The sequence below is a fragment of the Trichomonas vaginalis genome, chromosome II (assembly GCF_026262505.1).
Source record: "Trichomonas vaginalis G3 chromosome II, whole genome shotgun sequence".
NCBI lineage: Eukaryota > Parabasalia > Trichomonadida > Trichomonadidae > Trichomonas > Trichomonas vaginalis.
The window spans coordinates 23,457,614-23,478,459 of NC_067204.1; the positions used below are offsets into that span (position 1 = coordinate 23,457,614).

The window sequence follows — 20,846 nt, forward strand, 5'->3', positions numbered from 1 at the left end:
TTTTGTTGATGGTATTTGTCAACGAATATTGTCAAAGCAGTTTTCACATCTAAAATATTTTTGGACCATAATGGTATGGCTTCACAGTATCTTGTGTTTTGACCGACAAATATTAGCCAGTATGGTGGTCCATCTGTTCTAACTCTCGGAATGTTTTCCAAGATATCCATAAACAAGCATTTGGTGTTGAACTAAAGATTTTTACCATGAGTGCTTTCTTTGTCGCTTTAGAAACATAGGGGTCCTTGTTTGAATTCGTCATTTTTAACCATAAGAAATGGGTTTATTTGGCGCATTAGCAGGAGTCGCATCTAGATTTTTACCCGCAGTGGGAACAATAGCCAGAGGTGTATTTGGAGTTGGAAGGAAGATTTTGAGTACATTAGGTATACTTAAAGAGAAAGCACAACCTATTATACAAACTGTACAGAAAGGTTGGGATGTAGCACGAGATGCAGCAAATCTTATTCCAAATCCTGAAACAAGAGGAAAAGTTCAAGGATGGATGGACAATGTAGGAAGACAAGCAGGAAACTACTATAACAAAGCAAATGACTACTATAACCAAGCAGGGCACTATATGGACCAAGGTGAAAGATTCTTTAACAGAGGATATAACCATGCACAACAGTGGGTAAACAACAACCAACCTCAACCGCCTCAAACGTGGGGAATGTAAAATTTTTTACTGAGATGAAATGAACAATACAGCATTGAGACAAATGGGTTCAAGATGGCTTTGTCGGCTTCCAGCAGTTACACAACGTGTTTGTCAAGTTCTTCCTATACCTCAGGAAGTTTTAGACCGACTTAAAAAACCTAAACAACCAGTTGAAAACAAACCAAACTAAAATTTTTTACTGAGATGAAATGACCGAAGAAGTTGAAACGGTAGATTTGACACCACAAACAAAAAGTTCAGAACCATTGTCAAAACCTGTCAAAGAACTTACAGATGAAGAGAAAAATTCAATAATAGAAAGTGCCAGGTCTGGAAATACAAACCCTAACTATAAAGTCACTTTTCATAGAAATGGAACGGCTAGTATCTCAAAAAAAGAAACAGACTCTCACAAATAAAATATTGAAGTCTGAAGGAGCTTTCGAGACAACAGATGGAAAAAGTTTACTTCACTGACCAACAGTTCATTATAGAACATCTCATTGACTTAGAGTCGAAATATTCTAAACTTTACAACAAACACAAAAAGTTGAAAGGAAAACAAAAACAAATGGCATATGATATTTATGAAGATGTTGACGACACAACTGTTCCAGCAAGTGAAGTAAAGTCAGAGGAACCAAAAAGTGACGAAAAACCGATAGAAGAAGAAAAACCAAAAACTGAAGATAAACCAAAACCAAAGTTTAGTTTCCAAACTAAACCAAGTCAACCTTCATTAGCTGGTATGGGTTGGCGTCAAAGACTTATGGCAGCAGGCGGTTATGCAAAGTAAAGGAAAAAAATATTTTTTTATTTTTATAAAAAATGCCCCCATATAGAATGGATAGAAAATCTGCTAGAATAAAAGCAGAGTTGCAAAGATATGGTTGGAGAGTTTCGAAGAAGTTTAAATATAAGAAGGGAAGACCCATAAAAGTCTATGACAAATTGTCTGGTCTTCGCTACGAAATGGACTTGGAAACAGCACGTGCAAATTATCCAAACAGACTAGAGAGGTTAGAGAGAACGTCTTATGGACATGCCTTTCGATGTTAGTGAACCTCAAGTTGAAGGACACGACGGCTTTGCCAGATTCTACTGGAAACATGACGAACAATTGCATCCTTTGAGAAGGAAAAAAGGAAAAGGTGAAGACGCACATGTTCCCATGGAAAGAACAAGATATGCATATGAGAAGTACCGTGAAGTTAGAAGTCAAATTACATCTGGTCGAACCTTTACAGTAAACTTTGACGAAGGAAAGAACAAAGAAGGCTTCATGGGTGTACTTGCTGCAATTCAAGACGGAAATAAGAAAGGACACAATCTCAGATTGACGATAACAGATTTGGATGGTCACATTTACTATGCACATGGCAATGTCACAACAGCCGCACAACTTCTTGACGCTTTCAAGACTACAAAGAGAGAACAAATGTTTGACTCCGACTCAGACATTTTGAATGCAATTGAAGGAATTGCAAGCGTCAAGTTCGAATGGTACCAACCTAACCCTCAAGCAGTCAGACAACATGCTGGTTATTTCCCGTTCAGAAATAAGTCTGACATTGACTTGACAAGGTATGGAATTTACAATTCAATTGAAACAATTGTCAATGAACCTTGTATTCTTACATGTCTCAGGAACTCTGGTCTTGTTACAGATGAGAAGATGAAGTATCTTGAGTCATGTGTGAAGACAAGGTACATTCTTAGAGGTCAATTGACAAAAATTGCACCGTTGGCAAATGTGAATATCCGAGTCAACATTCCGACTGAGAAAGGTTCTTCACATGACGACTATGTTGTTGACTTCAAATTGCCATGGTTGAAGATTGTAATTGTCCACAACCACTTCATGTTGAACGAAAGTCTTACAAACCCATTGTTCGGAAAAGGCAAGTGCAACATTGTCAGAGCTGTTAACATTCTTTTCGAGAAAGGTTTGTTGGAACCAATTCCAGATGACAAGCTGACAGAAACTTTTGTACCAAAAGACGAAACAAACTTTTCATTGTTAGCAAGACCAAAAGTTGTTCCAGACAAAGTTCTAGCACAAAAGAAGTACACAGTTCCAAAAGGAGTTGGATTGTTCGGATACCAACCTGAACCAGAAGAACTTCCAATGAGGTTGCAAGAACTTCAAGATGCTATAAACAAACTTCCATTGAGACATCCAATTGACGTCAAATTGTATTGGAGAGCATCTGAGTTAGGTCAGAAGGTTTTATATGAAACAGGTTGCTTCGACGATGTTTATGAGATAACAGGAGAAGTTTCTCAGAAGATAAGAGACTCACTTGAATTTCCACAAACTGGGCCGATTGGTTGCGACAAGTTCGACTCAAACGAAAAGATATACTATGTCGACCTTAACGCTGCATACATGAGGTTTGTCCAATATATTCCGACTGGAATTCCAAACGAAGATGGTGAGTTCCCGGGAAGGAACTATACAGTTGGAAAGTCATACAACAACGTTGATATTAGGAAAGCTTCAAACCCCAAACTTGCAATGACACTCAAATTGCTTATGAATTCGACATGGGGATATTCCATTAAAAAACCTCAAAAGATGAAGAGTAAACATTATGAGAAGGTCGACAACTTTGTAGAAAGGTTTTCTCCTTTTGTTTTGAAGTACGAGTTCACTCAAGGTCAAAATGGCTTAGTAACCACATTAAAATCTATTGTCGAACATTGGTCTTACCCTCAGTTCGCAAAGGCAGTCCTTGACAACTACAACAAATTCTTCTCCGAAGTCAAATCCAAAGTTGTGGTTTACTATGAGAACATTGACGCACTCATGACGAACGAAGAAGGATACAACAAACTCATTGAAATGGGAATGGTCGGTGAAAAGATGGGCTGTTTTAAGCTAGATAAGGTATTTTCCGAAGTTCATGTCCTCTCCAAGCGTAAGTACTGGGGCATACTTGAAGACGGCACAGAAATAAAACATTGCATGAAGTAAAACATTGCATGAAGTAAAAACGTTTTTAAAACAGTATATTTTTACATATATTAAATGCTTCAGGTTGAAAAACAAAGAACAAAAGTAGCAGATACAAAACCGTTAGACTATATCTTTACAAATGCTGGTAGGAATATTTCAGATGAAGAAATTTCATCCGGAGCTTACAGGTTTGACTATCCAATTCGTTGGCTTCAAAGTCCTTCAGATGCAAAGGCAATAGGATTTAGAAGAGTTTTGTTTTCAAATAGAACTAACGCGTTTATGTTCGCAGTATATTTTCATGGGCAGTATAAAGGTTCTGATGGTCTACTAGACAAATTTGATGAAATGAGAATCTTTACAGTTCGTTCAGACGAAAGTCTTGAGAAAACTCTAAATGACTTTCAAACTCAAATGAACAAATACTATTGGGAATTTCAAGAAAAATACGACTCTTTACTAAATGGAACATACTATCTGAAACTAGAATATGACAAGATGAACTCCACCGTTTCATTTCAAAAGATTGAAATTAACCCTCCAAGAGATACAGAGTTTTTATTTTGGAAAGTAGACAAACGTTCTTGGGCACAATTTCTTCGGTTACTAAACCAGAACGAACCATTACCACCAGATGGTCCATTTCAATTTATACCTCCACCAGCAGATTTGACAGTTTATAGAAACGTGTTTGACCCTCAAAATGTTATGTGCCATGCAAGTTTCAGTTCAAGCAACAATAGTTTTCTATCTATCGGTAAGGACTTTTATGACTTTGCTTCTAAATTCTACGAACCACCTAGTAACAGTTTCTCTGACTTTCAAGTTTGGTTCACAACAAACGGTGTGCAGCATATTATACCATTGTACTATGACTTTTATCTCGAATTGTCTTTCATATACAACTACGGAAAAGTGCTGAAAAAGTGAGTTAAAATGAGATGTTTAGGGTAGATGGTTTTTAGGTGTCACCAGGTCACTCGGTCACTCGGTCCCTCGGTTAAACGAACTTCTCTGAAAAAATGAGACAACATGACATTTAGACAACAACACAGGAAATAAACTTCATCGTAAATGTTTTGTCAAAACTTCTTCATCGTAAATGTTTTGTCACCCGTTGAATTTTGTATAAAAACCAACCGGCGGAAAACAGCGGGTTGCTATATTCTTCACAAAATGCTTGTTTTGAGGTCGAGCCACTTTTGGCTCCATCGTATTCTTTCACCCGTTGAATTTTCATGAGTTTTGGTCTGAATTCAATAAAAATATTTTTTAGGTGAAGAGGTGAGATCTCACCTGTTTTCTCACCTCTTTTCTCACCTCTTGAATTTTCATGAATTTCCTTAAGATAAAAAATATATTTTAGTTTTTTTAAAAAAATATTTTTTATTTTTATTGTAAGAACATGTTAGCAACAACAGCACCAAACTCGTTAGTCATGAACCCAACTTCAATGTTAGTAGAAATGAAAAGCTTCATTCCTTCTTCATATACTTTCGAAACAGAAATCCAGAAGATAAAGCAGGAACTTCTCCAAGGAGATTTAGACTGCACTGCAAAAGATGAAACAAATGAAGAATATCTTTATGAAATGCAAGATATTATTGACCATCTACCTAAACTTCCTGAAATACAACAACAAAAGCTCACTATTCCAGAATTCGATGAAATAGAAGTCAAAGCAACTGACTCAGTAGAAATAAAGAAGTTCATACGTAAGGTAAACTATGAGTTTCTTGGATTTCATTGCAACCACAAAGTCATGGACAAAGACTGCGACATGTTATATAAGAACATCTCTGACATATATAAATCTGAAGAATTTAAGACCTACGACAACTTTGTTTCGTTAGTTGCAAAATGTGTATGGCAGATAAGAGATAAAGATAGAAGAGGTAAAGTATGGAACGAACAGATAAAACCAGCAACTTTTGAGTTAAAGAAAACCATTGACGCCTTAGTTGTTCTAGCAGGTCAAATTTCAATGTACAATGCTAAAATGAACCCACAATGTTCAAAATGTAAAGCAGCAATGAGGAAATATAACTACTCCGTCAAAGAGATAGAACGTATGCGAAACGACTATGCTGACTTAAAGAAAGAAGCAGAGAAACCAGCAGAAGATAAAATGGACATGTTGACATTTCTGAACAAAAACTATCCAACTGCTGACGATTTCCTTCTTTCAGATGTCAAGAAGAAATATAAAGAAACCTTCGGCATTGTTAAAACATTCGATATCCTCAGCGAAGAAATAGAAGCTACGAAACTGTTTAGGATTTCAAATATACATCGTACAATTCATGTAAGACGCTTGTGAAAAAGAGGTGAGAAAAGAGGTGAGATCTCACCTCTTCACCTAAAATATATTTTTATTGAATTCTGAGTAAAATGGCATATGGAACACGTACTTTTTCAGTAAGGACATATGGGGTGAGAAAAGAGGTGAGAAAACAGGTGAGATCTCACCTCTTCACCTAAAATATATTTTTGTCTGATTTACGCTCATTGACGATGAAATCATGACAAAACATTTACGAAGAAGTCTTGACAAAACATATACGATGAAATCATGACAAAACATATACGAAGAAGTTTTGACAAAACATTTACGAAGAAGTCTATTTCCTGTGTTGTTGTCAAAATGTCATGTTGTCACACTTTTTCAGAGAAGTTCATTTAACCGAGTGACCGAGTGACCGAGCGACCTGGTGACACCTAAAAACCATCTACCCTAAAATATATTTTTGCTGAAAAAATGACCAAAAATCATGATATAACTGTATTTTTTTGACGAAGAGAACTTTGACACTTCGTCAAAAAACTCATGAAAATCGTAAAAAAACTCATGAAAATCGTAAAAAATTGCGAGTACGTAAGAAATCTTACTCGCCAAAACTCTATGAAAATCGTGAAAAAATGACCAAATTTCATGATATAACTGTATTTTTTTTACGAAGAGAACTTTGACACTTCGTCAAAAAAATCCCTGAAATCATGAATTTCCTTAAGATAGAAAAATTAAAGTTAGTTTTTTTTAAAATATTTTTTTTTATTTTGTATGTAAGAACAGAAAATGACAAACACTGAGTTTGAAACAGTTAAAAAGATAGACAATGAGACCAAAGTGGTTAGAATAGGTGATTTAAACGTAAGATACTCAAAGAAATACAAAAAATATTCTTTGTCAGACATTTTAACACTATCTGGAAAGAAAACATCCCACGACTGGGTTAGAAATGCTTCAACTCAGAAAATTTTGACAAGAAATCCTGAGCTGATGATATCGGTAAGATTCTATGGAACAAGAGCATATCTTATAGACAAAAGTCTTATACCAGTAGTTTTGTTCTGGATTGACCCAGTTGTTGGATATAATTTCATAACATATGGTTCATTCGATACTGAACGTTGCAGTGAGGGCTTACTTTACATCGTTCAGAAACCGAAGGACTTCAATACAAAGAGATATAAGATAGGAAGAACATATAATATAACTCAAAGATATGACAGTATAGTCAATAGAGTCAAGGTTGCGTTTGTTAACGATATGAGAGCTGCTGAAACAGAACTACTTGAAAAGTTTGAGAAAATGTATGGTGCTCCCACGAAAGGTAAAGAAACGAGATATAAAAATTGCTCACATTTGCTCACATTTTGGCACTTTTTTTGTACGTTTGTCAAAAAATTGTGAGGAAGATCTCACAAAAATAGTCAAAATGTGAGCAAATTTTGAGAAGTGCTCACATTTTGACATACGATTATTTTCATACGTTTTTTTGATGAATTCTAATAAAACTTCATTACCACTTTCAGAACGAAGCGTAACTTTTCAGCACGTAACGCTCTATCATGTGTAGTGACATATTATTCAAAAAAACTCAGATTGCTTATCTTATAATAACAATTTCATTAGAAAAAATGCACGATTTCACGCTAAAACTTTGAAGCAATTCTTAAATTCGGATAAAAAATCGATATGTATTACACTTTAAACTTCAAAAAATGGTTCAAAATTTAGACTTAGTTTATCTTAACAATATAGCAGATTTTAAGCCGAACAAGTAGGAGTAATAGAAATAGCTCTTGAAAATAATTACAATTAGTAATATGTAAGTCAAAGTTCGAGTATTCTAATAAATAAACGTTCCGGATTTTCTTTACTACAAGAATCAATACTTAATATATAGAAGCAACAGTAAAAACTTATTAGAGATTCAAAAAGAAAGTTGACTAAAGAGAATCTTTTTATATAAGTAATTTTATTTTTTTGAAATACGAGATCGAATAAACATGTATTTTATTTTATTACTATAATAATACGTTTTTACATAGTAAGAAAGTTTAGAGACTGAAATGAAATTAAAAATTGAGAAAAAAATAAAGCTTTTCTATAAAAATTCATATTAATATATAGTATAATGATATTACAATTTATTGATCAAATAAAAAGAATATTTGTTGAATAATTTCTGTTCAAATTAAAAGTTCTTCAACTTACGGTAAATCTATCTGCCTTAAAAAGTATTACGATATTATGCAAAGTCAATTTTCTCCAAAAAAATATTTGAAGATGATACTTTAAGTATACCAAAAATACAAGAATTTTGAGAGAACTCAATGAATTTTTGTGAAGGTGGAGTTAAATTGAGAAGATTTTTGGTCAGAGAAAAACAAAAATTACTATCTGATAAAATGGTATTAAAATGAAAAAAGTTTAAACAAAGGAAATGAAGAATTTATATTATATTAGAATTTAAAGAGTAAATATAAAAGATTGAAAGAAAGAATAATAATAGGATTCTTGAATGCAACATTTGGAATGATGTTTCCAGTTGTAGATGTGTTAAGCAAAGAGAGATAATGATAGTTTCTTGAGTTTTGAGTTAAGCTTGTTGTAGATGAGAGAGAAATTTTGACGAGACTGAGGAACTTCATTTGGAATGATGTTTCCAGTTGTAGATGTGTTAAGCAAAGAGAGATAATGATAGTTTCTTGAGTTTTTGCAATTAACCATCCTCAATGACTATTGTTTTAATATAATTTTTAAATTTTTTAAAACTGACATTTTAGTTGTATATTTTTTCTAACAAAGGTACATTCACTAGGCGATAACAGTAAAATGGGATGAAAATATGATAAATAGCATCCCTATATAGTGCCAAACAATATTTATACGGGCCAAAAAAATTGGCTAGAGATTTGGCGAGTTATAAAACTTAGAAAATTGAGAGGGATTTTTATTTTTGAATTTTTTTTGGAAAGTTAAAATTGCGATTAAAAATCGATTTCCAGGAGAACTAAGCATCTCATCATATATTTAAATCGATAAAAATATTAAATAATAGTTGAATAGTATAACAACGTGAAATTATGGCTGAATCTACAGAAAAAATGAACATATTTGACATTTTTGAAAATTCATACGTTAGATGGTGACAGACTCATAAACTATACTTTAGCTAAGATTGATATATGGTTTCAACAACACATGGTTAAAATTGTAAAAATATTTTAGATTTCAAAAAGATATATATGGTAATATAATGGAACAAAGTCAACAAATAGCATGTTAAATATGTTATAATTAACTTTTTATTAGATCCAATAGTAGATATCGAATGGTTTCCAGCTTTATGGTTAAATATTTTCTTTTCGAGCTTCTCTTTAACTGTTGTATTAAGGTTGTAAATTTTTGATGCTAGAAACTATGGAATCTTCTTTGCTGCTGCATTTTTCTTGAGAGTTCTTGCAATTTCGAATAGATCTGCGCATTGTATGAAATTGAGGCTTTAAAATATCTTGAAAACAGAATAGGACTGCTTTTCCAAAGGAATGCTTACTTGTAAATCAGAGAGTTTCAAAATTGAGAGCAAGATTATCATCATAACTTTCGATTTTGCTGCGAAAAAGGAAGACAAGTAATTAACAAATCATTTACTGTTGTTCATCAAAAGAAGAAAACTTTGATAACAACTAATGATGATAAAATCAAGCTATCTTTTAATATTTTAAATTGATAAGACATTCAAAATATTTGAATGGTTTAAAATATTTTCTTTTAATTTCTATAAGATATTATCATGATTATATAATAAAATTTAAATTTTTATTCAAAAAGGCAATATTTCAAACTTTTAATTTCAAAAATCTTAATTCTGCAATAAGTGTATTTAATTGTAGCAAATTTAATGATCCTTCGTCATGCTTAGCAATTTGGAACTCATAAATTAATGATTTCTTCAAGTAAAATTCTGCATTATTTCAAAAGTCAATAATTCTCTAGTAACTTTTCTTCAAACCCTAACCATTATATTATATGTATAATGGAGAATAATTGCAAAGAAAGATAGCCGAATTTACTGGGTAGTTCTTGTGATGCGAAATAATTGCAAATTAACACATAGTTTTAACAGCATCAATCTCTTTTTGCTCTCATTTAAATGCATTCGCACACTTTAATTTTGAAATATAAGAGTTTTGGAAATTATCAAATTTATCTGCTCAAATACTATAGATCTTCATAAGTGTTAATAGAATCACCAGCCTTACATATAGTGTTTAATATAATGATGCACATCATACTGGGATTTATTCCTTATTCATCTAGTTATTATAAGATTTACAACCCCATGAAAATTTAAAATTTTGTCAAAAATAGTGAATGTACCTTTTTTCTAACACAACTATCAATAAATTGTAATATCATTATACTATATATTAATATGAATTTTTATAGAAAAGCTTTATTTTTTTCTCAATTTTTAATTTCATTTCAGTCTCTAAACTTTCTTACTATGTAAAAACGTATTATTATAGTAATAAAATAAAATACATGTTTATTCGATCTCGTATTTCAAAAAAATAAAATTACTTATATAAAAAGATTCTCTTTAGTCAACTTTCTTTTTGAATCTCTAATAAGTTTTTACTGTTGCTTCTATATATTAAGTATTGATTCTTGTAGTAAAGAAAATCCGGAACGTTTATTTATTAGAATACTCGAACTTTGACTTACATATTACTAATTGTAATTATTTTCAAGAGCTATTTCTATTACTCCTACTTGTTCGGCTTAAAATCTGCTATATTGTTAAGATAAACTAAGTCTAAATTTTGAACCATTTTTTGAAGTTTAAAGTGTAATACATATCGATTTTTTATCCGAATTTAAGAATTGCTTCAAAGTTTTAGCGTGAAATCGTGCATTTTTTCTAATGAAATTGTTATTATAAGATAAGCAATCTGAGTTTTTTTGAATAATATGTCACTACACATGATAGAGCGTTACGTGCTGAAAAGTTACGCTTCGTTCTGAAAGTGGTAATGAAGTTTTATTAGAATTCATCAAAAAAACGTATGAAAATAATCGTATGTCAAAATGTGAGCACTTCTCAAAATTTGCTCACATTTTGACTATTTTTGTGAGATCTTCCTCACAATTTTTTGACAAACGTACAAAAAAAGTGCCAAAATGTGAGCAAATGTGAGCAATTTTTATATCTCAAAGAAACGTTTGAAGTAGATGAGATAGAGAAAGCTATAAAATTATTTGACGAAGTTGCTGAAAAATACATGTAAAGCGTTTATTTTTGGTCTTTTGTGAAAGTTAGAAAATAACGCTAATTTTATTTTTATTTTATTTTTTATTTTGTATGTAAAGACAGATATGACAACAACAGAGAACACAACAACTGCTATCGTTCATGAAGCCATAAATGAAGAATACGAGTGGGTTCAGTATAACAAACAGTTACGTCTCATTCGTTCGGTCAAAGATGACATGTACCAAATGCAAAGTATTTTGAATGCTCTTCGTTCTACAAAGCAAGCACATCATTGGTTTGAAAACCAACAGACAAAAGAACTTTTAGAAGAATTTCCTCATATGTTTGCGACCCTCGGAAAACCGCGGGTCGAGATTCCATTCGAAAATCGTAAAAATTTGCCAAATGGTTTGAGAGGTTGGTACGTACATAGACTTCTTGTAAATGCTGTTGCAATGTGGGCTTCACCTCGTTACGCTTGTTATATTTTCATGATGTTAGATGAAATTCATAGACAAGAACGTGAAGAGCTAGAGAACAAGCTTGAAGCAAAAGATGAAGTCATTGAAGCAAAAGACAAAAACATACAGAAAAGAATACCACGTTCGGTACCAAAAGGAAAGGAAAAGAACTATAAGTATATGATTTACACTGAAGAGATGGAAAATGAAGAAGACAGAGATATGGTTATGTTGCATTTAGTCAGAAGAAACAACAAAAGCTTTTACGACCTTGCTAAGATTTACAAATCTGACAGAAATTGGTTCTATCGCGAAAACTTACCGATTTCAATGTAGGGTTGTTAGATTCCCGACGATAGGTGTCTTGGAAGATTTGCCTGGTGTCATCATAGTGTCTTTAAATCAAAAATTTTATTTTGGAGTTAGTTTTATTGATTTTTCAATAAAAAACATTTCTAAAACAAGAAAATAAAACGATAAAATATTTATATTTTATATAAGGATCTTATATATTTAAAATAAATATCATTTTATTTTTTTCATTGGTGTCTGTCAAACCATAATACACTATTCAAAAATTCAATGTGTCTTGCGGTTTCAAAAGACACCTTCAAATTGAACGATAGCACAGACACTATTGAATTTTACCCATTGTATTTAGTTTTTACCCTTTTTATTTTTAAGAATTAATGACTGAAACAGCCGTTTGTTATGACCTCAATCACTTTTATTTATTATTTTAAATATTATTTAATTTTATTATTTGAATAGGCCAACTTATATTTGAGAAGCTCAATTTGAGACCACTTAATACATTGAAATATCATAAATATTGAAATATTAAAAAGTGTATTTCAAAATATTGAAATTATAAAATTTATAATACTGAAATTGAGACAAATTAATAAATTCAATGTGTTTTTTTTTGAAATAACTCTCAAATATTATTTTTTTGTTTATTTAATGATGAATAAATATGATTGCTTTAGTCAATCATAAAAACTGATTTAAGTTTAAAATAATGAAAGGATAATTTGATCGTTTTTTAAAATACAATTATTTTTGATGATTTGCAAGAATCTTTGAAAAGAATATAATATAGGTTCTATTTTTGTAAAATTTATCCAAATCATTTATTACATAAATTACGATTAAAACGATGAAAGAACCAAAAAGTGTGTTTTGTGTTTTGTTGTTGCGTGTTGGATGCGGGATCCTGTTATTTCCGAAATCGACAAAAAATTTGGAAATTTAATTTCCGAAATCGAAATTATATTAATGTTTTTAATATTCTTATATCAAAAGGATTAAAGTTCATTAAGAGAAAAACAATTCTTCTCCTTCAATCTATTGGCGCATTTATTTCTACACGCCAATAAGGAAGGGAAAATTATAAGACACCATGGTGTCTTCAAAACGCTAATTTTTGATATTTTTAACAACCCTATTTCAATGACACCGAATGAAGATGTGAAACAAATAGTTCAAGATACGTTACCTCAAACACACTATGATATGAAAGGTTGTACAATACTTACCTTCAAAGAAGATTTGCCGCTACTGAAAGAAAAAATAACAGAGTATTTTGACAACTTCAAAGAGGAAGAGTAAATGAACCATTTATTTTTCAAGCTTGACACCAAAGATGGCTCAGGTAGCTCTATAAAGTAAATTGTCTTGTCAAATCCTTCTGGCATTCCGAGTCCTTCCATCCGACAGGAAAAAAATTTCCCGACAACTGGAAAAAAATTTCCTTCCAACAGGAAAAAAATTTCCTTCCAACTGGAAAAAATTTTCCTTCCGACAGGAAAAATTTTTCCTTCCGACAGGACACAAACGGACAACTGGAAGAACTCTTCCTTCCGACAGGACACAAACGGATGGCTGACGTTCCTCTTCCTGAATGTCTTCCAAAGCCAGAAGAACCGACAGCCCCAGCACCACAACAGACTAAGACAAACACTTACATTTTTCAAGCTTGACTTTTTACAATTTGAACTTTGTTTGCGTAGATGTGAATTCTGAAAGAAGTATGAGGGTCTTGTATGACTTTGTACTTCTCCCATAGTTCATGTCTGTCAAACTTACCTGCCATGGACTCTTTCATAAGTTCCATGAAATCGTCTTCGGACAATCCGGGGAAAAGTACAATGTCAGTAAGTATTCTCTTTACATCCTTACTTAAACTCTTTGCTGTCTGTACACAAATGACAACTGAAATGTTAAAGTGTCTGAGCTTCTTAAGAATTCGACACATGTCTTGTTCTCTGTTCTTTAACAAAGGATGAGAAGCAAAGTCATCTAAGATAAGAAGACATCTGTGAGGTAAGTCTTCCAATCGTAAGATTGCAATTTCTTCGAAATGTATTCTATCTCTTTCTGTTTGTTTCTGAAGTGTTTCTTCTCTAATATTCTCTGCATTTCCTCATTTGGGTCTTTAAACTTCGAATTGACATACTCATTTATAGCATTGTACTTCAAAACTCTTCTTTGGTACTTCTTTATCCAATCTAACAACTCAGAGTCTTTTATACATACTAACTTAGACTTCTTTATAATATCTTTGAACGAATTTACGGTTTGGTCGAATTGACCAGAAGTACTACAAATGACTACTAACTCATAGAATGGGTTCTTCTTCATCTAGTTCTTGTTGTTGTGCAGCCATTTTAAGATAAGTGAAAGTCTTACCCGACCCAGGCGGTGCAATTAGACCTGTTATACCATTCTGAGCAAATAAGAACTTGTCATGTATGGGTTTTATCTGAGCATTTTCCAACTTCCTCTTGTTCTTATTTAAAACATTCTCAAATTTTTTGTCAATGTCAGCAAACTTTTTTTCTAACATATTTTTAGAAAAATTAAAATTTTTATCTTTTAGAAAATGTCTAGCGATTTCGCTATCTATATTCGAGACAAGCTTTTCGACAGCAAAACATCTGTCGACCATAAAATCTTACATAGTGTAAACAAGAAAGGTGAATTTGTTCTAAAGTTCTGTTTCTGGAATATGACAAGAACCATAAAACATTAAGCAGAGAAGTCTTAAAATTTGTCAATGACAGACTTGTTGACAGAGATGACGCCTCTTGGAGAGATGAAGTCCAACAAAACTTCTTAGAATGCAAAGAAGACACATGCGCTGTTCTTGAAAATGAAATAGAAAACAGAATAGAAGAGCTATTAAAGGACAAAGACCTTTTACAAAAATATGGTTCTGAGAAGTTTGACATAACTCCACCAGAGAAGAAGAAGAGAGAAAAGAAAGAAAAGAAAGTAGAAGAAGAGAAGAAAGAACCAGAACCAGAGAAGGGGAGATATGACATGTAAAAATAAAATTTTATTTTTAGAACATTTCTGGGTCAATGTCAATGTTCTCTTCTCTTTAGGAGCAAACACCGGCTTAGACTCTAAAATCTTTTTACCCAATTTACCTTGAACTTCAACTATCTTAGACTCATAATATTCATAGTCGTCTGCTTTCTTTGGTTCATAAGGTATAACAAGTTTGTATGCTTTGCCTTCTTTAAGGTTTGAAAACCTTCTGTCAAAACTTTCTTTGACTGTTAACAAACCTTCTATGTCTAAGTCTTCAAATTTCGCACCATTTTTAGTCACAATAGCAAACTTAACTGGTTCGATGTTCCAAACTTTGTCAAATGTAGACTTTTCAAAATGGTAGAAGTAAACATTCAAATATGTGAATGGGTCTAGTTCTTCTTTAAGTCCTGACATGTACTTGTTGACTGAGATGAATTTTGTCATCTTTCCTATCGGATAAAAAAAATATTTTTTTTAAAATTTACTCATAAAAATTTTTCTTTGTATATACACCATTCTGTACGTCTAAAAGACTTTTGACATTTGCCAAGAATGTTCGTTTAGACGCTGTCATATAACCATACTCTTGACAATATTGTTTATACGAATCGTACAATGACCTTTCATCTAAACACTCAAAGTCAGTTTCATCTATGAACAGTTCATATACACTCTTGTTTGCTTCTAACAATGTTTGTCTCTCTTCGGTATGTGGAATTTGTCTTGGATTGAACTTAGAAATATCTAATGTCATGAAATATGAGAACAAGTGGTTGTAAAAGTCAGATGTCAAAGTTTCTGCTAAGTCGTCAAAATATTCTGTATCTTGCATATGAGAATCTGACGTTCTGACAACTACATATCTTCTGTCAGAACTTTCTAACTTCATCGGAACAGCGTTGTTTGAAACCATAATGAAATTTGCAACATTTTCACAAACTCTTTGGTCTTTATATTTTCTTTCAACAACTCCAACTTTGTCTGTTATAAGACTCTTCAAAGCATCTGAGTTCAAAACCTTTGTTGTATCTATACTTTGAAGTTCGTTACATACTATAAGTTTCATATTCTCTATTGAAGAGTTAAATTTACCGCAATGTTTTCTAAGTTTGTCATATTCGGATTCGAATAACCTTCTAACAGTTTGCACAAAATATCTGTAAAGAAAGTGTTCTTACCTGTTCCTTGTTTTCCAATTATAATGAGAGCAGTTTCATTTTTAGCACTTGGATGTTGTAAGATGTTTGCAAACCAACATAAGATATACTCATAGACTCTTTCGTTTCCATTGCATATAATTTCTTTGACATGGTCTAACCAAGCTTCTATAACATTTTCTTTCCATTCTACTTGTTCGTATTTATATCCAGTGAAGATAGAATAGAAGTTTGGAGATGGTGTATAGAACTTTATACCACGAACTGAAAAATCTTCAAGTTTTGACAATAAGATATCCCAAGCATCTAACATCTTCATACCAACTTGTACGACTTTTATTTTCTTAAGTTTCTGTTTACATTCTTGTTCTGAAACTATTGTCGCTCTTGGTTTGTTAAAGACAACATCCCATTCTTTCATAACATAACATTCTGGGGCAGAGTCGACATAAATGACTAAACGTTTCAAATTCTCGACTGCTTTGTTATAGTCTCGAAATGGACACATATTTCTGAATGTTTGGAAGTCATAAAAATCTGAAACATCTATTCTGTACATTTTTATAAAAATAAAAAAAATATTTTTTTATTCTTGACTTTGTTGTTGCATTTGTTCCATTTGTTGCATTTGTTGTTCTTGAGCTATTTGTTGTTGAAGTTGTTCTTGTAGTACAATACTTTCACCAGTTGCATCTTCCAATTCGAAACTTTCTGCTGTCATTGACAAATACATAGGACATAAAAGTTTTACAGGAACAAAGTTTGCGTCAACTAAGGTTAAGTTTATGTTTGCCAAAGTGTTTGAGTTCACTAAAGCTGAAAACTCTGCATTCGAATGAACAATAGGCAAACCAGCAGAGAAAGTGTTGTTTATACGCATGAGTATCTTTTGGTCATAGTAGTTTCTGTCGACATTCGAATAGCACTTTGAACCTAAGTTTGAAACAATATATAAAATAGGTGTACTTAAAGTCAATGGAACAGACAAACCTTGTATGACACCTTTTCCTGTTATAGGAAACTGTTGGTAGTAAAAACCAGATATAAGTTTTGTATTATAGCTCATATCGTTTATAGTAAACTCAGTCGGACATCCAAATAATGAAACCTGCTCTAGTTGCAGCACATGTTACATCCGTCCTTAAAGTATTAAATAAGTCAACAAAACCTGTTGGTGGTATATCTGAGTAAGTATCTTCAAAGGAGTATTTTTTACCATTCACAACAACAAAGTCTTCTGGTGTCAAAAGAGCAAAACAGGCTTTAGTCGTCATTGTGTTTAAGGTTAGTTTACAATATCGTCCTTGACGACTTTGTAAGTTTGTTGTTATAGAATTATATGACTCAGGTTTTTAGTCGTAATAGTATAAACCACTATGTCTTCTGCCATTTACTTAGCAACTAAATTTTAATGAAATGTTGTGGTCGTCAAATATTTTTATAACGTCTGGGAAACTATATTTTAAGTTCAACGTTTCACCTCCTTTCATAACGTATATTTTGTCAATGATATTATATGAAACACCACAGCAAGCAATGTCGGGTTCTATTTCTTGATGTTTATATCGTCTGCCTCTGTCAAAAGTTTCAATAGTTCTTTCAAAACTTCATGAGGTGCAATGACATATGAGTTCACTTTTACAGGGTTGTGTTCGACCAAGTTTAACATTATACCTAAAGCTTGACAAATCTTCTCCTGAGTTTTAAGTTTGTCTTTAAGTTGTTGGTAGTCGTTTCGAATATCTGCAACAGAACTTAAGTCTCTGCTAACTTCAGGATATGTTGGTTGTTCTTTTACAGGAACTATTGTTATACCATCTTTGTCTTCGTATGGTTTCCCCACTTCAACATCTCTGTCTTTGACATTGACAACAACACTTTGACTGTTTGTTTGAGTTGGTGAATTTAACTTCACATCTGCCACCGCCATTAAACCTTTTGAAACACTTACGCTTCTATTTTTCGGAAATGACATTTTACTGAGAATAAAAATATGGACGTATTTGAGTATCTCTTCGAATTGAAGCAAAACAAAGTTTACACACACAAACAGTACAAATACATTGACAGAGTAGTTCTTTACACAAACAATGGAAAATGTTATAGAATAGCAGTCTTTGCTGAACCAAAATATTTTCATAAAGCAAAGAAAGTTGGTATAACTGAAATGGTGAAAGTTCTTGAAGCAGACAAAAATATAACAACAAAACTGACCGATATTTCTAAAGGAAAGTTTATAATACAATATTATATCAAAACTGGCGTACTGTCAATATTTGACGGAGAGAAGTCAGTTCAAGAACAACTTACTGACCTGCTGCCAAAATCTGCTCGATGGAAGCTGTCGTTATACCAATCTGAGGAGCCCCAGCAGGTTTCATCGAACGAATCTTCAAAAGCATCTTCCGTGAAAAGTGCTATTGGTTTTGTAAACTTCTTTGCTTTCAATTCATCTGGACCGTCTCTGTCACCAGTATATTGTATTTGAACTGTACCAACAGTTGAAATACCACCCATAAAGTCTTCTGAGTCAGCAAATGGAATGCCAAGCCAAAAGTTTGAACGGTCTCTATTTGTATATTGAGTTTTTTGAGCTCCTGCATGGGTCCATACTTTCACATATGGCATAATAGAACTTTGCATTTCAGGGTTAATGGTTGTTGTGAAGTTGTTGTTAAAGTTCATAGCATCTAATGTCAAGTTGTATGACCTCATATCCTCAACTGTAGAATATTCTTCTCTTGGATAATATTTGCCATCTATGTTTATATGATATTTAATACCGGGGTTGTAGAAACAAGAATAGTCATTTATAGTTCGTCTGAACAGTACAAACATAGTATCTGCATGTTTCATTGCAGTTGTTAAGGCAATATCTGTTCTTGCACCTGGGTCAGCACTTTGTTTCCAACTTCACCTGCAAGTCTTTGACAGATATTTGGTGTATAGGGAACATAAGTGGAACTGCAATATATTTGGCAGCTAAAGCATTTGAAATATCTGGGTCCAAACATATAGACTGCAAGTCTGCTTTCTATTCTCTTGCATTCAAACTGTTCGCATGTGAACTTAACTGGGTCCCAAGCAGTTCCAGCAGCATTGAAATAATAGTTTACTTCATTGTTGAAGTTTGAGAAACCAAAGTCTAAGTCAACCTTGCTTTGCAAAATTCGGCGAATGACGTTTGATTTGTTCCCTTTACGTCTGTAATAGTGAATGGGTCTTGTGTTGGTGCAATGACTAAGTTATTTTTGCTTGAGTAAGTTCGATAGAAATTTTTCCTGCCCAGTTTGGCAAGTATCTTAAAAACCTGAAGATGAGGAAAGATGACAAAGGAACTCTAAGTTTCAGTTTTACTTTGGTTACTGCTGCTGCAGTTTGTCCAGAAAGGTCACATAAACTCCTGGAACGTTAGGGTCAAGTCTTCTTATTTTCTCAATAGTTGCATACTGGTCTGTTTGTTCTCTAGCTTGTGGTTGTACTGAGTTTCTCAAAGCGAACCATTCATAGTTTGCCCATGTTACTGTTTGAACTAAGTCAGAGTTAGAATATATCTTATATCCATGAAAACTTCTGGAGCATATTGGTATCCGACATAGAAAATTCCATTGCAACCTTTCTTGTCAGACAACTTGGCAGAAGGTTTTATTTCAATGTCTTGTTCCACGTATAAGAATGAGTTGTCAATAGAAATAATATGAAACCTGTCGCAAGCAATATCTACTGTTTTGAAGAACCTTCTCCAAACTCACCTACGTTTCCATAAGAAACAGCAGTTGTATATTCGTAAGTTCCAGGAACTATTTCTGACCTTCTAATGGCATTGTCGCATTCGTTATACCATTCGGAAACATTTCCATTCATTGCATCCAAAACTGTTGGCGTTATATTCTGAGCGGCGTACATTTCATATGGGTAAAAATATAGAATAGTTGATTATATGTCATAATAGAACCCACGTGGACCAAGCTTTACTTTCTTCCTGACTGAGTTTTTAACTTCTTTTTCCTTCATTGCCACTACTTTCACTAGATGAAGTTACTTCTTCACTACTTTCACTTTGTTCTACTCTTCTCTTCTTCTTTGGTGTCGCTTTTGGTAACTTGCCCTCTGCTTCAAGTTGTTGCATCTTTGCCTCATGTTCACCTAGTATGTTGCAAATTTCCATGTCCTTTTGCCTTTGAGCTCTGGTCGCCCATCTCAGGTAACCTATATCCTAGAAAGATTTTGTCATAGTTTGTATTTGAGTCTTCGCGTATTGTTTGCATGACTCTTTCCTGAGTTTCCGGTTCAAGCTCTTCAAACAGAGCTTGTCCATATGGAATAAGCTCGTTTCCAAATATATGTTTTGTAGCCATTCTGGTTTTCTTTCCATGTTACCAAATATCTTTTGTGAATGGGAAAGCTTTTACCCAATGTTTCAGTCTTGGGTCATTTATTTCTGTAGTTGGTTTTATTTTGTCAAGGAACATGTTTTTCAATACTAACATTTCATTTGGTACTGTCCATTTGAGTTTTCTTAAATATTCATCCCTTCTCGGTTCATTGTCTGCAAAGTAAGTTTTTATGACATTTTGTAAACTTTCGTTTGCAAGGTCATGTACAATAGGTTCTCTTCCTTCTCTATCCCTAACTTTCTTTCTAAACTCTTCACCAAATATACCATCTTTATGGTTCTGTGTAGTTCTTTGAGATAAATGTTCTAGAACGTCAGGTGTTATATTTTCATCAGCCATGTTC

General features: G+C 32.8%; 11 protein-coding genes and 2 pseudogenes across 13 annotated transcripts, besides 2 other annotated features; 7 read left to right on the forward strand and 6 right to left on the reverse strand.

The window, feature by feature from the left end:
- Positions 1–20,846: part of a mobile genetic element that runs on past both edges of the window.
- On the forward strand, positions 278–679 carry TVAGG3_0596690 (uncharacterized protein; the record flags this gene model as incomplete). The annotated part of the gene is made up of 1 exon (XM_051239628.1): positions 278–679. One exon carries the CDS (start codon positions 278–280, stop codon positions 677–679), a length of 402 nt encoding a protein of 133 aa, XP_051097452.1.
- On the forward strand, positions 699–851 carry TVAGG3_0596700 (uncharacterized protein; the record flags this gene model as incomplete). Its single annotated transcript, XM_051239629.1, has 1 exon — positions 699–851. The coding sequence occupies one exon, from the start codon at positions 699–701 to the stop codon at positions 849–851; it is 153 nt and encodes a 50-aa protein (XP_051097453.1).
- On the forward strand, positions 1,233–1,457 carry TVAGG3_0596710 (phage tail repeat-like family; the record flags this gene model as incomplete). Its single annotated transcript, XM_051239630.1, has 1 exon — positions 1,233–1,457. One exon carries the CDS (start codon positions 1,233–1,235, stop codon positions 1,455–1,457), a length of 225 nt encoding a protein of 74 aa, XP_051097454.1.
- TVAGG3_0596720 lies at positions 2,275–3,321 on the forward strand (annotated as a pseudogene). Its single transcript has one exon. A coding segment is annotated over exon 1 (1,047 nt).
- On the forward strand, positions 3,693–4,550 carry TVAGG3_0596730 (uncharacterized protein; the record flags this gene model as incomplete). The annotated part of the gene is made up of 1 exon (XM_051239631.1): positions 3,693–4,550. The coding sequence occupies one exon, from the start codon at positions 3,693–3,695 to the stop codon at positions 4,548–4,550; it is 858 nt and encodes a 285-aa protein (XP_051097455.1).
- Positions 5,026–5,891, forward strand: TVAGG3_0596740 (organellar and viral DNA polymerase type B; the record flags this gene model as incomplete). The annotated part of the gene is made up of 1 exon (XM_051239632.1): positions 5,026–5,891. A coding segment is annotated over one exon (866 nt), but the record flags the coding sequence as incomplete, so codon positions are not given.
- Positions 7,245–11,126: a mobile genetic element.
- Positions 11,290–11,964, forward strand: TVAGG3_0596770 (KilA, N-terminal/APSES-type HTH, DNA-binding family; the record flags this gene model as incomplete). Its single annotated transcript, XM_001293078.1, has 1 exon — positions 11,290–11,964. One exon carries the CDS (start codon positions 11,290–11,292, stop codon positions 11,962–11,964), a length of 675 nt encoding a protein of 224 aa, XP_001293079.1.
- TVAGG3_0596780 (uncharacterized protein) lies at positions 13,309–13,419 on the reverse strand (the record flags this gene model as incomplete). The annotated part of the gene is made up of 1 exon (XM_051239633.1): positions 13,309–13,419. A coding segment is annotated over one exon (111 nt), but the record flags the coding sequence as incomplete, so codon positions are not given.
- On the reverse strand, positions 14,975–15,393 carry TVAGG3_0596790 (protein of unknown function, DUF4108 family; the record flags this gene model as incomplete). The annotated part of the gene is made up of 1 exon (XM_051239634.1): positions 14,975–15,393. A coding segment is annotated over one exon (419 nt), but the record flags the coding sequence as incomplete, so codon positions are not given.
- TVAGG3_0596800 (Poxvirus D5 protein-like family) lies at positions 15,431–16,015 on the reverse strand (the record flags this gene model as incomplete). Its single annotated transcript, XM_051239635.1, has 1 exon — positions 15,431–16,015. The coding sequence occupies one exon, from the start codon at positions 16,013–16,015 to the stop codon at positions 15,431–15,433; it is 585 nt and encodes a 194-aa protein (XP_051097459.1).
- On the reverse strand, positions 16,091–16,665 carry TVAGG3_0596810 (uncharacterized protein; the record flags this gene model as incomplete). Its single annotated transcript, XM_051239636.1, has 1 exon — positions 16,091–16,665. A coding segment is annotated over one exon (575 nt), but the record flags the coding sequence as incomplete, so codon positions are not given.
- Positions 16,693–17,172, reverse strand: TVAGG3_0596820 (uncharacterized protein; the record flags this gene model as incomplete). Its single annotated transcript, XM_051239637.1, has 1 exon — positions 16,693–17,172. The coding sequence occupies one exon, from the start codon at positions 17,170–17,172 to the stop codon at positions 16,693–16,695; it is 480 nt and encodes a 159-aa protein (XP_051097461.1).
- TVAGG3_0596830 lies at positions 17,501–18,082 on the reverse strand (annotated as a pseudogene). Its single transcript has one exon. A coding segment is annotated over exon 1 (582 nt).